General features: G+C 43.1%; 1 protein-coding gene across 1 annotated transcript; it reads left to right on the forward strand.

Annotated features, from left to right (window-relative positions):
* The first annotated feature begins 9,917 nt into the window (after positions 1-9,917).
* Positions 9,918-10,820, forward strand: LOC149301846 (uncharacterized). Its single transcript, XM_089482742.1, has 2 exons — positions 9,918-10,502; positions 10,569-10,820. Exons 1-2 carry the CDS (start codon positions 9,918-9,920, stop codon positions 10,818-10,820), a joined length of 837 nt encoding a protein of 278 aa, XP_089338868.1.
* The last annotated feature ends 1,802 nt before the right edge of the window (positions 10,821-12,622 follow it).

Below are 12,622 nucleotides of genomic sequence, written 5' to 3' on the forward strand. Positions count from 1 at the left end.
TACTTCATACCCAAATTGCAAGAGAAAATGAAAAACCCAGCGCTTCTTAGGTGGCCTTAAGTTCTTCGCTCGGTGGGTCCAGAAATGCAAACAATTTGGAAACATTTGGAAAATTCCAGATCCACATTCTTAAGATCTTGGCACTATATTGTCTCAGCCTAGAGGATGATGTTTAATCCCACCATCCATTTAAAACATTGACAATGGAGTAAACTGCCACCTCGACTACAGCTCCCTTTAATTTTGGGGCAATTTTGAGCAAACAAAACCAAAACATATTGCTAGTTCCCTTACAAAGTTCTGTTTGTTAACCTGAGAGAGAGTGTATGCAGTGGGAGATATACTCTATTTAAAAGGTGGATTTTCTGGAAAGCCTGAAGGAAATGAAGGCATAAAAACAGCCTTGGGGCCACATATGGCCTCCTGGAATATATGCATTTTTTATTTACAGTGCGCCCATGTTTTACATGGGTGTGCCATATGCGGCTTTCAGCATGCGCTGAAAGTCGCACTGAAAAGGCCCCTTGCATACTCTGGAAGACGTAATGGGGAGCATGCCCATGCCACATGTGTGCCGCCACACCATAATGCGCCATGGGTGCAAGCCCCATTACTCCCAATGGGGCTTCAGCATATGCTGATTTCCCCTTACATGGAGGGATCTGGAACAGATTCCCGCATAAGGGGAGGACCCACTGTACTTTTTGCCAAGATGTCTGAGCTAAATGTTGTAACCAAACATCCCTTATTCCATACTTTAAGGTAAGAAGCAAGGCTGAGATCTAGATCAGCGACTTGGTTAACAAAATAGTGTCTCCTGGACCAATCTCAAACCCTGTTTTACTGAGCATCAGCTATGGCAAACAACAGAGGTTCTCCCATTGACTGAAGGAGGCAGCAAACATACTTTTCCACCCTGGTTCCTCTAGTGATCTCTGGTGACAGGAAGAATTGGACCTCCTTGTGAGTGTCACAATGAAGATCGCTTGCAAGAGGGAGCAGAAACATCAGTTTACCACATCCCAATGGACAGGAGTATAGACCTCTGTCGCTCACAGCAGCTGATGCCTGGAAAACCAGGATTGTGAGACTTTTACAATCCCTATTAATTGCATAAACTGTTGCCATGGTTGTGAATATGTAGAGATCATGAATGTATATCATTTATGGATGCTTTGGAAGTCAGTGTGGTGTAGTGGTTTGAGTGTTGGACTACAACTTGGTAGATGAGGGTTCAATTCCCAACTCAGCCATGAAACCCACTGTATGACTTTGGGCAAGTCATATGCTCTTATGGGGAGCATGGTAAACTTCCTCTGAACAAATTTTGCCAAGGAAACCCCATGATAGTGTCACCTTAGGTTTGCCATATGTTGGAAAGGACTTGAAGGCACACAACACACACAACTCCAGGTGATGCATTCAAAACAGCAGTCATGAATTGCAGTCCATATCTTCTTCTTTTTAACCACAGAATGAGCAAAAAGAGCCATAGACAAGAGCATCATGCTTTCAAGCTTTATTGTTCATGCAAGAGCAAAGACATGGTAAAATAAGAAAAGCGGATAAAGAATGAGATATAACCCCACATCTCCAGAAGGTCAACACACCAGTAGCTAAATATTCTGAAACAAAGAACCAGTGCCTTAGGTGTATCTACATTGTATAGTTACCCAATTTTGATACCACCTTAACTATCATAGTTCCAGCCTAAGGAAGATGGAGTTTGCCATTTGGTGAAAGAGACAAAGGCCTGATCCAGACGGGCCTATAGAGCAACCTAGTCACGTGCTAGGGGTTGGCCCATATAGAGCGCCCATACTCACCCCTAGCATGTGACGATGGCATAAAAATGGCGGCGCCCTGTACAGACAGGCACCGTCATTTTGACGCAACAGACACCTAGCGTCCGCACATCGCAGCGTCGTTGTGATGTCATGAGTGCACCATTGGTGCACTACAGCATCACAATGGCACTGCAAAAAGAAGCTGTGTGGTTTGTCTACTGCAGCTTCCTTGCAGAACAAAACAAAGATCGGGAAGACCGCCCTTTTGGGCCGGTCTGTACCCCGCCTTAGAATTCTGTAGTAGTTATGTTCCCTGGACTAGTGCTGGCCCATGAATGACAGTCCAGCAAGTTTCCAGGAAAGAAAGAAACATTTGTACCCAAATGGACAGAGATTTAATTCCAATCCCTGGCACACTGGGTACAAACATCATTGCTGGTCTTCCACATCAGATAAGTCTGTAAAGCACTGCCCTAGTCAAATTCCCTGAACTACAACATTAGAGCTATCTGCAAGAGTTTTCTAAGTACCTCACCAAAGCACATGTCCCAGGCATCCACAAGATGGAGCCATGGCAATTAAAGGAATATCACTGTGCTATGATTCTGCATGAATGCATACTTTGTGATGAGTGGTGGCTCTTCCTTCCTTCCTTCCTTCCTTCCTTCCTTCCTTCCTTCCTTCCTTCCTTCCTTTCACAGAGGGTATAATCAATGAGTAGGAAAAGGGGGAGAAAGAGTAAGCTACGCAGAAAGATGGAGGGATGTGAATAGCCAGAGCAACCAACTCAGCCCAGGATCGATCAGAGTAAGCTTCACTTCTTGGGCTTAATGGTCAGATGATCATCCAGGTTTCTCTAGCAGTACTTCATGGATCCACAACAGCTTTGCATTGACTGATATGGTATGCAGCATCGCATCACTGGAGTACAACACCGCATCGGAGGCTGGAGGCACATAACTCTGGTGGATGACCCAGAAGAGCCACAGCAACCACAGCAGCCACAACATGATCCTGATCCCGATCCACAGCATGAAGAGGATCCAGAAGACCCAGAAGACATGACATAGGAGTTCCCAGGCATGCATATAACATGACCGCTGCTTCCTCCATTGCTTCCTCCACAGCAGCCACAGCAACCCATCTTGATGCTTTCTTCACTTTCTGAAGTACAAGGATAAAGTAGAAAGCAATGAGGAGGATAACCCATGGGGAAAAAACACGAAAGATGATAGACAATATTTTCCCTTTGTTAAAAATTCAGTGCTAGAAAATGCATTAACTGAGCAAACATCTGCTTCTAATTAAGGGGTTCAGCTTATCTCTGGTTGAGGGCTATAGTTGAGGGCTCACATCATTGATGGTTTTTTTTTACAACACACACACACACACCATTTAGAAATCTAGTTTGTCAGGAAAAGAATGCAGTGAAAATTTATCGTCTCAACTGGTTATCTAAAGGACAACATCTTTTTGAATGAGTCTATGTGGCTCTAATAACTTCAGGAGAGACCCTTCTCTCAGACCCATCACCTTCATGGGTATGTCAGGAGGAAACAGACACTGCTGTGCCCAGACACTGAAACAATTAGAAGGTTTCCATTCTTGGTATCCTTCCACCAGTAACTGGGAACCTTTCTATTCTGACTAGTGATGTAAAATTCTCTCTTTATTTTTCACATCCCTAAAAAAAAAGGGGGGGGATGATTCTTGCTTCTCTGTGAAGAGTAGCTATTTCAACTTGGTCAACCCTAACAGAGACGCAAACAATTCCTGACAAATCCCTATAGAATGAGGGCTATAAAACACTCGGTTGGCTTTCCATACTTCTTCTAATGTGGACCATAAAACCCGGTTCCCAGTGTCTAACAAGGAAATATGGCTTGTGTTTTTCTTTAGGATTGAATCCCTCCCTCTCCCCTCCTGCAGCCAAACGGAGTAATTCAAATCTTTTTGAATCCAAGTTCTAGTATGATGAGACAATGAGAATTATTCTCCTTCTAGTTCATGGGGTCTTTTCCATCTCTATGATTCTGATATCGCTCCCCAAAATATCTGAAAACCTAGGTCCAGTAAAGACTGGAGCTTTGCAATGGCCTGGCTCTGAAATTAGGGTTAAGTAGGGCTGGGTGTCCATACATGCCCAGCTCTATTATCGCCACACAGGCGCCATCATTGCGTGCCCCCCTCCATACAGGGCACATGATGATGATGTCCACACGACGCAGCAACCAAACAGCACCATGCTGCATGGACATCATCAAGGCACATGAGCGTGCCAGTGGTGCCATGCAAGCAGCAGAAAGGGTTCTTTTCAAGCCTCCTGGAAGCCACAGTATTTGTCTGCTGCAGCCTCCATCCAGGGCAGAAAGGGGCAGCGTCACGCCACCCCTTTCTCCCCATCTGTAGAGTCCTTTTCATAGAATCATAGAATCATAGAGTTGGAAGAGACCGCACGGACCATCCAGTCCAACCCCCTGCCATGCAGGAAATCCTGCATGTTGGCCTGAAATGTTGGCCTCCACAGCAGCTTAGCTCAGAAACACAATAAATCTTTCCTGCCTGTGCCATTTTTATTTAACTGTAATATCCTTGCATTTGTACAAGAGACTGTATCAGTGCCTAGTGCTCCCATATCACAACATGAAGAGAAGAAAAGCCCAACTTACCTTGTTCAGAAAAGGAGGAGTAGCGAAAAGAAGTCAAACGTTGAACTGATAAAGACCTCTGGGTTGGAAGTGGCCTTTTTATATAGCTCCAGAAAGTCTAAGTCCAGGATGTGAGACAAGGATGGAGAATGGAGAATTCCTTCTTTGTCAATCAGTTTGTTTTTCTGGCCGTCCGCTGACTTCCGGTTGGAATTCCTTGATCCAATCTTGAAGTCCACATTCTTGAACCGATACTGCAGATGATCCAGAATATCCTGTATTAGTGCTGGGAGGGAAAACCAAGAAGCCAAATTTTGGAGGCTTTTGCAATATCTCCATGCAGAAGAGATTGCCAAAGGCAAACAATTAGGAACCTGGTTTTCTGTCCTGACCCAACAGGCTGGTTGGCCATTGCTGCCATCATCTCCAAATCTCTTCATTTCACTACACATGAAATGCAATGAGTGGCAATTGTAAGAAACTGGAATCTCAAGCCAAGATTGGTAGGTCTTTGTAATAGCATGGCTTCTTGTGTTTGGTTAAAGCAAAGGTGGGCAATTGGTCCATCTATCCCAGTATTAGAATCCATTGCGGTGTACCTTTTTGAGTTCATGACATAATACCTTTTTCTCTGTTAATACCAAAACTCATGCCCTGTTTCTTGTGTTATTGTGCTTACTGTTAATGAAGCTACTTCCTTGTAATACCTTGCAGTAAACCAATAAAGAATTATTTTAAAGGAAAGGGAGTGGGAAGGAGGAGGGGGAAAAGGAGAAGGGGAAAACAATTACTATTCTCATTCTGAATTATAGGGCCTGGAAACCCACATCAGAGTAAAAGAGTGCCCTGTATTGTTAGTCCCAGCTAGAGCAGATCCATTGAATCAATGGGTCTAAATGTAAATGTTGATTTACAATTCATCAGTTGAGTAGTTCTGCTCTAGTTGTTGCTACCCATGGGATTCAAGGTATAGGAACGGACGTAGGCCCTGGGGCAGGTCTCCCTGGAAAACTTCTTTCACCTTAAATGCCCTGCACTTAATTTTCCAGAATTTAACAATCATAATAAAAACAGACCTGTTTTCTCACTCCCTTGAGTTGTTTACCTCCTTTGGTCCTCTGTTCTTCTAGCTGGCTTTGCAAAGCACCTTCACCTACAGGGCAAAATCTATCATGGGGTTGTCACCTCAGAACAACCTAGAAGACTCCAATGTAGATGGCCATGAAGTTAGGTTTGTTCCTCAGCATTGTTGGAAAGGTTGTTGCATTTCCGGAACTATCCAAACTGTATAAAAGGTCTCCTAGCTCAGGGAAAAAACAACAACCATGCTCAGAGCATTTGCTCATTGGGAGTTCCAGATTTCAAGCAGGAACCACATAAATCCATTTGGAACTAGAAGGAGAATAATTCTCATTCTCTCATCATACTTGAACTTGGATTCGAAAAGATAAAACATGTAAAAAACAGACGTAAACAATACAAAGATAATCAAGAAAATTAAGTGTATTCAGAAACAAATATCAATCTTGACAATGGAAGAGTTGGGGGGAAAAAACCCTAAAATTCACAAAACAGAAATTCTTTGAATCTGCTAACAAACCCGGGAAATTATTATCTTATCGATTAAAGAAAGAAAAAGAGAAACGAATAATTACAAGTATAAGGGAGACAGGAAAAGTAATAATGGATATAAATCATATATATATATATATATATTATTTTATGGAAATATTTAGAGACAAGAGACCAGAAAATTAAAATTATGGAATATCTTGATAAGCAAAAACATCTTGATGGATGTTCAGAAAAAAAACACAATTGAATAAACCAATTACAGTAGATGAATTATCAGAGGCAATAAAGAGAAGTAAGAGAGGTAAGTTGCCTGGCCCTGATGGTTTCACTAATGAATACTATTAAGATACCGTTAGTAGAAGTTATGAACAAAATTAGTAAAGGGCAAATCCCCCAAACATGGACCCAAGATAACATCACTTTAATTCCAAAAGAAAATAAAGATCGAACAGACCCCAGCAATTAGAACTTGGATTTATATATAGATTTAAAACCAAGCTTGAGACACCATGAAGGTAAACGGCTTTAATTCTGCAGTGCGGATACACCTCATGCTTTGTATTCTGGCCCAGACATGGAAGATTCATTGGGAAACCTGGACAAGTCACATTCTCTCAGCTTCAGAGGAAGGCCATGGCAAGCTTCGTCTGGAAAAATCTAGCCAAGAAAAGTTGGAGGTGGCTTGAAGTTGAAGGTGACTTGAACGCATGGAGCAGCAACAAACAAAACTCTAATTCGGCATGAACAGAGTTGGATACCAAGAGCAATGGTTCCCAAACTTTGCTCCTCCAGATGTTTTGCTCTTCAACTCCTGGAAGCCCCAGCCAGCAGTCAGGGATTCTGGGTGCTGGAGTCCAAAACATCTGGAAGACCAAACATTTAAGATCCACCGACTAAAAGCCAGATTTGGAAATCCTAAATCTGAATAGATGGATCTGATCCTTTTGAGGTTCTCCCGCCTTTAGATGTTAGTCCTTTGAAAATTGAAGAAATTTGCAAATTCTAATGCATTTTTTCCCTCCAAAACCTGAATAAAAAATTCACCTTTCCCTTAAAAAGGCAGGTTAGGAAACATGTCCACTTGCTAAGCAATTTAAGCAGACGTCATATTCATAATATTAAAATGTTGCTGGCAGCGATTTCTGCCTTACCAAGGAGGATCCCAAGAAAGCGCTCTGCAATTGAGACGCATGGAGATGAGTCACTTTGCCACGCTGGGCGGTAAACCGCATTCCTGGAAACGAGGCCTCTGAGCTCTTGCCTTTGCTTCTGCGATCTTAGCAAATCATTTTTTTCTCTTCTTTTTCAATGCCTGTTAGACATCGCACACTTGGCAGCCCAAATAGAAACATCTGGTTCTTCCAGTTCTTGCAGATTGTATCCTAGTCTGGTAACAATGGCTGTACACAGATTTAATCCAGCATGAAAACAAAGGCACTATACTATTACATTTGGGTGCCGCCTGGTGGCTAAAGACTAAGTTTACATCCACAGGGTCGGAGAAAGAGACAGTATGACATAATGGTCAGTAATATCGGCCCAGGATAGATGGGTCCGAAGCAGCATGCCGCCGCCAATACTAGAGTTTCCAGAACGCACAACAACCGTATGCTCTAGAACCCTTGTCCATACAGGCAGTGGCATCAAGGCAGCGTCTCATCCACAGAAGCACCATCATGATGACATAAGGGATGTGCAATGTACAGACGTCACTGCGCATCACTTATATCACCAGTGCGCCAATGCCACACCTGTGACATCAGCTGGGCGCCATAAAAAGAACTTGCTTTTCACGCGGTTTGCCCACTGTGACGTCCCTCCAAAGTTAAAATGGGCCACCACCATTTTGGGGTGGTTTGTTTTACCCCATATTCAGACTAGGAGGGCCAGGACAGTCAGGAACCCCAGTTAGTCCTGGTGCTGGACTTTCTGAGATTGTACCTGATGGATGCAGTCTCCGACTTGCTTCTTACTTGGGAAATATGTACTTGTGTGTGTTTACAGAGGAAAGTCCAAAAGCAGGATTGCAGATGAATATTGTTGTTGATGTGTGCCATGGAGCCATTTCTGACTTATCTTGACCCTATGGCAAACCTGTCATGGGGTTTTCATAGTAGATTTCATCAACGCTGAAACCACTACACCACGCTTGCTCTCAGTGTAGGAGATAGCCATTGGTAGTCTAAAAAAGGCACATGACACCCTCATTTTAAAAACGATAAAGTATATTAGTATTCCAATGATAGGATTCTTGGCAACACATTCTCATCAGCTCACGTATCTCCGGCTGCTCCCCATGATGCCCTAGTTCGCTGGCTATGCCATCACTGTCAGGCGACTTAAACATTAGGATGAGAATGAGAAGTTCTCACTCTAATCCTAATTGCAAAGTGCCAGCCTTCTCACTTTGCACCTGCAAGCCAGTCATCATCTTTCTTCTTTCCCATTGGCAAATCCATAAAGGAGGTGGGTGGATCATGGCCATCTGGCTGAATAATCTCTTGGGATATGCAAAAGAGGAAATTGGCAAAGCATGAAAGCGGCACTGAAGTGACAAATCCAGGCGTCATGCAAGCACAAGGTTTAGACATGGTACTGGAACATCAAGGTTTGAGCCAACCAATAAGCAAGAGGTTCCCGGGAAGCCTATATTAAGAGCTCTAGGCCTATCAGTTCTTATTCTCTTATACTAAAGAAGTCCTCTACTGATATACTCCAGACCGGTAAGTCAGAATCAATCTGTTATGGCTGTGGGTGATAATTCCTTTTGTTTTTCTGATCAAAGCAGAGCTTGGCAAAATTCCTGATCTGAACAATAACTCCCAGATCTCTTTAGCCAGTGGGGATTTTGGAAGTCGTAATCCAAAAATAGCAACTTCCCCATGCTCTGTTGCTAAGAAATTGAGTGTCTTCTTCAAAATGGAAAGTGCCGGCTATGGGTGAGGGTTAGGGTTAGGATTAGGGTTAATCCAGTTTTCCTAATGAATCCATTCTGATATGCAACCTCCCCAAATGCTTGGATTTTTGTGCACTATTTATGGTTGGGGAACTGAAGGGCAAGATTTGCAGAAGCAAAAAATCAAATGGAAATTACACTATGGTTTCCTTGTTGTCTGGGGAAATGCTATTATATGTAAAGTTGAAGGCTTTCATGGCCGGCATCCATAGTTTTTTGTGGGTTTTTCGGGCTATGTGGCCATGTTCTAGAAGAGTTTATTCCTGATGGTTCGCCAGCCTCTGTGGCTGGCATCCTCTCTGAAGATGCCAGCCACAGATGCTGGCAAAATGTCAGGAAGAAACTTTTCTGGAACATGGCCACATAGCCCGAAAAACCCACAAAAAACTATGAAATGCTATTAGTTCAGTTCATGAAGCAAACAAACTAGAACCCAATGTGACTCTAACAAACCTTTATTTTGTCTATTGGTTTTGGTTTTGCCTGCAAGAACATAATTAATAAAATATTTACAGTTGACCCTCCACGTTTGTGGCTTTGACTTATGGAGATTTGAATAATATGTTCTCTCTAGGAATCTATAGGTCCTCCAGAGCAACTCTGCCAGAAGTTGACCATAGAGTTGTGCTGGAAAACCTAGACGTTCCTAGAGAAAACACTTGTCTAGGCATCTGTAGGTCCTCCAGCATTATTCTATGATCAACACCTGGCAGAGTTGCACTTGAGGACCTGGAGATTTCTAGAGAGGTGTTCTTTCAGGTGAAAATAATAGTACCTATTTTATTAGTTGTTTTTCCACATTCACAGGGATCCTTCACCCCTAACCCAGGGACCACTATATATCCTTAGAAACAATACCCTATTCTGTTTCAAAGTCTATGTGTGAATCCTTTCCTTCCTAATGTTCTTCCTGTGCATCATTTTCTCAGGTCTAGTCCACACTCTAAGGAGATGTACGCTTCTGAATTTGATTGCTGTGAGGACTCATGCAACGATTATGGAAGATCTGTACTGTCTGAACCATGTGGGGGCTATTCTGGAGGGCGGTCGGTCTGCTTTGAACCATCATGTGGTGCATCCGGGTCCTCCTGCCACTCCGTGAGGTCAACAGCAGGAGTCGGATGCTGTAGCACACCTCCTCAGCAGTACTGTCCACCAAGGCAAAAATACTGCTCTCCAGTCCAACAGTATTGTCCTCCAGTGCAGAAGTGCTGCGCACCTCAGCAGAAGTATTGTCCTCCAGTGCAGAAGTGCTGCACACCCCAGCAGAAGTATTGTCCTCCAGTGCAGAAGTGCTGCGCACCCCAGCAGAAGTATTGTCCTCCGGTGCAGAAGTGCTGCGCACCCCAGCAGAAGTATTGTCCTCCGGTGCAGAAGTGCTGCGCACCCCAGCAGAAGTATTGTCCTCCGGTGCAGAAGTGCTGCGCACCCCAGCAGAAGTATTGTCCTCCAGTACAGAAATACTGCGCACCCCAGCAAAAGTACTGTCCCCCAGTGCAGAAATGCTGCACACCCCAGCAGAAGTATTGTCCCCCAGTACAGAAATGCTGCGCACCCCAGCAGACGTATTGTCCCCCAGTGCAGAAATACTGCGCACCCCAGCAAAAGTACTGTCCTCCCATTCAACAGTGCAGCCCACCCCAGCAAAAATATTGCCCACCAGTTCAGGGATGCTGCAGTCCATTGGAACCGTGCAGCCCATTCCCACAGCAAGGCAGTGCGCCTCTTCAGCGGTGTTGCTCACCAACCCAACAAGGCGGCCTGCAAGGCCATCAAGGCTACGCAACCATTGGAGGAGCTGGGATCTTCCAGACAACACAAGTGTGCAGCGTGCCGGGATATCTGAAGAAGTAGCTAACTGAGAAAGAAGAATATGATGAGAAGAGCTTAATCTGCCTTGGGAAAAAATTGTTTCCTTGATTTCTTCTTCCTGAACAATATCTCTATACCATAAAATCATAGAATAGAATCATAGAATCATGGAGTTGGAAGAGACCATAAGAGTCATCCAGTCCAACCCCCTGCCATGCAGGAACTCTCAATCAAAGCATCCCCGACAGATGGCCATCCAGCCATGAGACATGAGGACCTATTTGGTGAATTCCTTATGCTCTTGTTTTGAAAAAGCAATTTATGGCTAGAATTAATTACTATAACCACAAATACACAACCAAGTGATTTCTGTGGCCCTGAGGATGGTAGCCCTGGATACCAGCAAGAGCGCGCCCTCCACATCAATGACATGCATCCATGTGTCGACGCAGCCTCAACAACAGCATTTGGACCAGCTTGAACAAAGGACACCATTTTTATTTATTTACTTTGTTCTTCCATGGAGTAACGAATAATTTTTAGCAATTTTTTTTTATCCATGCATTCAAATTTGAAGACTTTTCGCAGTTCAAGGCTTACTCGACACAAAATCCTCTTGCAGAAACATGAGCTTCTGGTGACGTTTGCTGTGCAGAAAATGCTGTGCTTTGCCCTGCACAAAGTGCGCATTTTATTTTTTTGCACACAGGACAGTATTTTCTGCATAAGAAGCAATGTTTTCTGTTCGGAAAAGCTATTTCTGTACCGTCGTGTTGTATGCTGCAAGCAAAATGCTATTTCTTATGCAGAAAATATGGTCCAGTGCACAAAAATATCCCATGCACATTTTGTGCAGAATAAGTCCTAAACTGTGAAGATTCCTGACAGTCCAGGGATGTTTTCATCAAGGTTTCCTGACACACAAGAAACATGTTGGAGTCCATTTATTTCTAATATTCTCTCCATTCCTAATTTGGACTATCCTCCAAACCTCCTGAAGAACATAGTTGTGTACTCTTAACAATGTTTGTTAATTCAGTCCTTCATTGTAGCCCCATACTAATCTCCAGAATCAACTTGAAATGACCCTTAATGCTTTCTATGCGTCTTAGAAAATTAGTTTTGTCAACAGATCCATATTCAGTGTTCAATATCGACCTCAAATATTCAAATCGATCTCCACCCCTGCCTTTAAAATTGACTCTTTCAAGACTACGGATGTTGGGAAAGCATTTAATGCCACTTATTTCCACTTCGATTTACACAACATTTACTCCAAGTCACACAGAAATATGAAATTAGTAATATTTAAGTTAATGAATGCAAACAGAATATGTAGTGCTTAAGCTATTTCCTAGTCCACCTGAAATGGGGCAATACCTAGCATTCGGTGCGTTGTATGTAATTCACATTGATATTTATTGGCCACTCCATGTGTGAACCTATTTAATTCATCTTTGGCTTTCTTACCCTCTGAGTAATTATGTATGCAACACAATAAAAATGATTTTAAAAATATACATGCCTTCCTGGTCCTCTTTTTCTCCCCACAAACATAGACCCCCAAAACACACATTGCAGAAATCCAGTTTTTTAATTTAATAGGGCCTTCTGTTTTTAACTGGTTGGGTAGAATGTAATGCTATGGGTACGATTTTTATGATACACAGTACATAGAATCATAGAATAATAGAGTTGGAAGAGACCACAACTGCTATCCAGTCCAACCCATTCTGCCATGCAGGAACTCTTAATCAAACCATCCCCAACAGATGGCCATCCAACCTCTGTTTAAAGACCTCTAAGGAAGGAGACTCCACTACACTCCAAGGAAGGAGTGAGTT

Source organism: Sceloporus occidentalis, unplaced genomic scaffold, assembly GCF_023333645.1.
Source record: "Sceloporus occidentalis isolate IW3139 unplaced genomic scaffold, rSceOcc1.0.p SCAF_20, whole genome shotgun sequence".
NCBI lineage: Eukaryota > Metazoa > Chordata > Lepidosauria > Squamata > Phrynosomatidae > Sceloporus > Sceloporus occidentalis.

Coding starts and splice junctions, on each gene's coding strand:
- LOC149301846 (XM_089482742.1), top strand. CDS start 9,918: ATGTACGCTTCTGAATTTGATTGCTGTGAGGACTCATGCAACGATTAT. Junction 10,503..10,568: donor AGCAGAAGTATTGTCCCCCA/GTACAGAAATGC, acceptor TGCGCACCCCAG/CAAAAGTACTGTCCTCCCAT.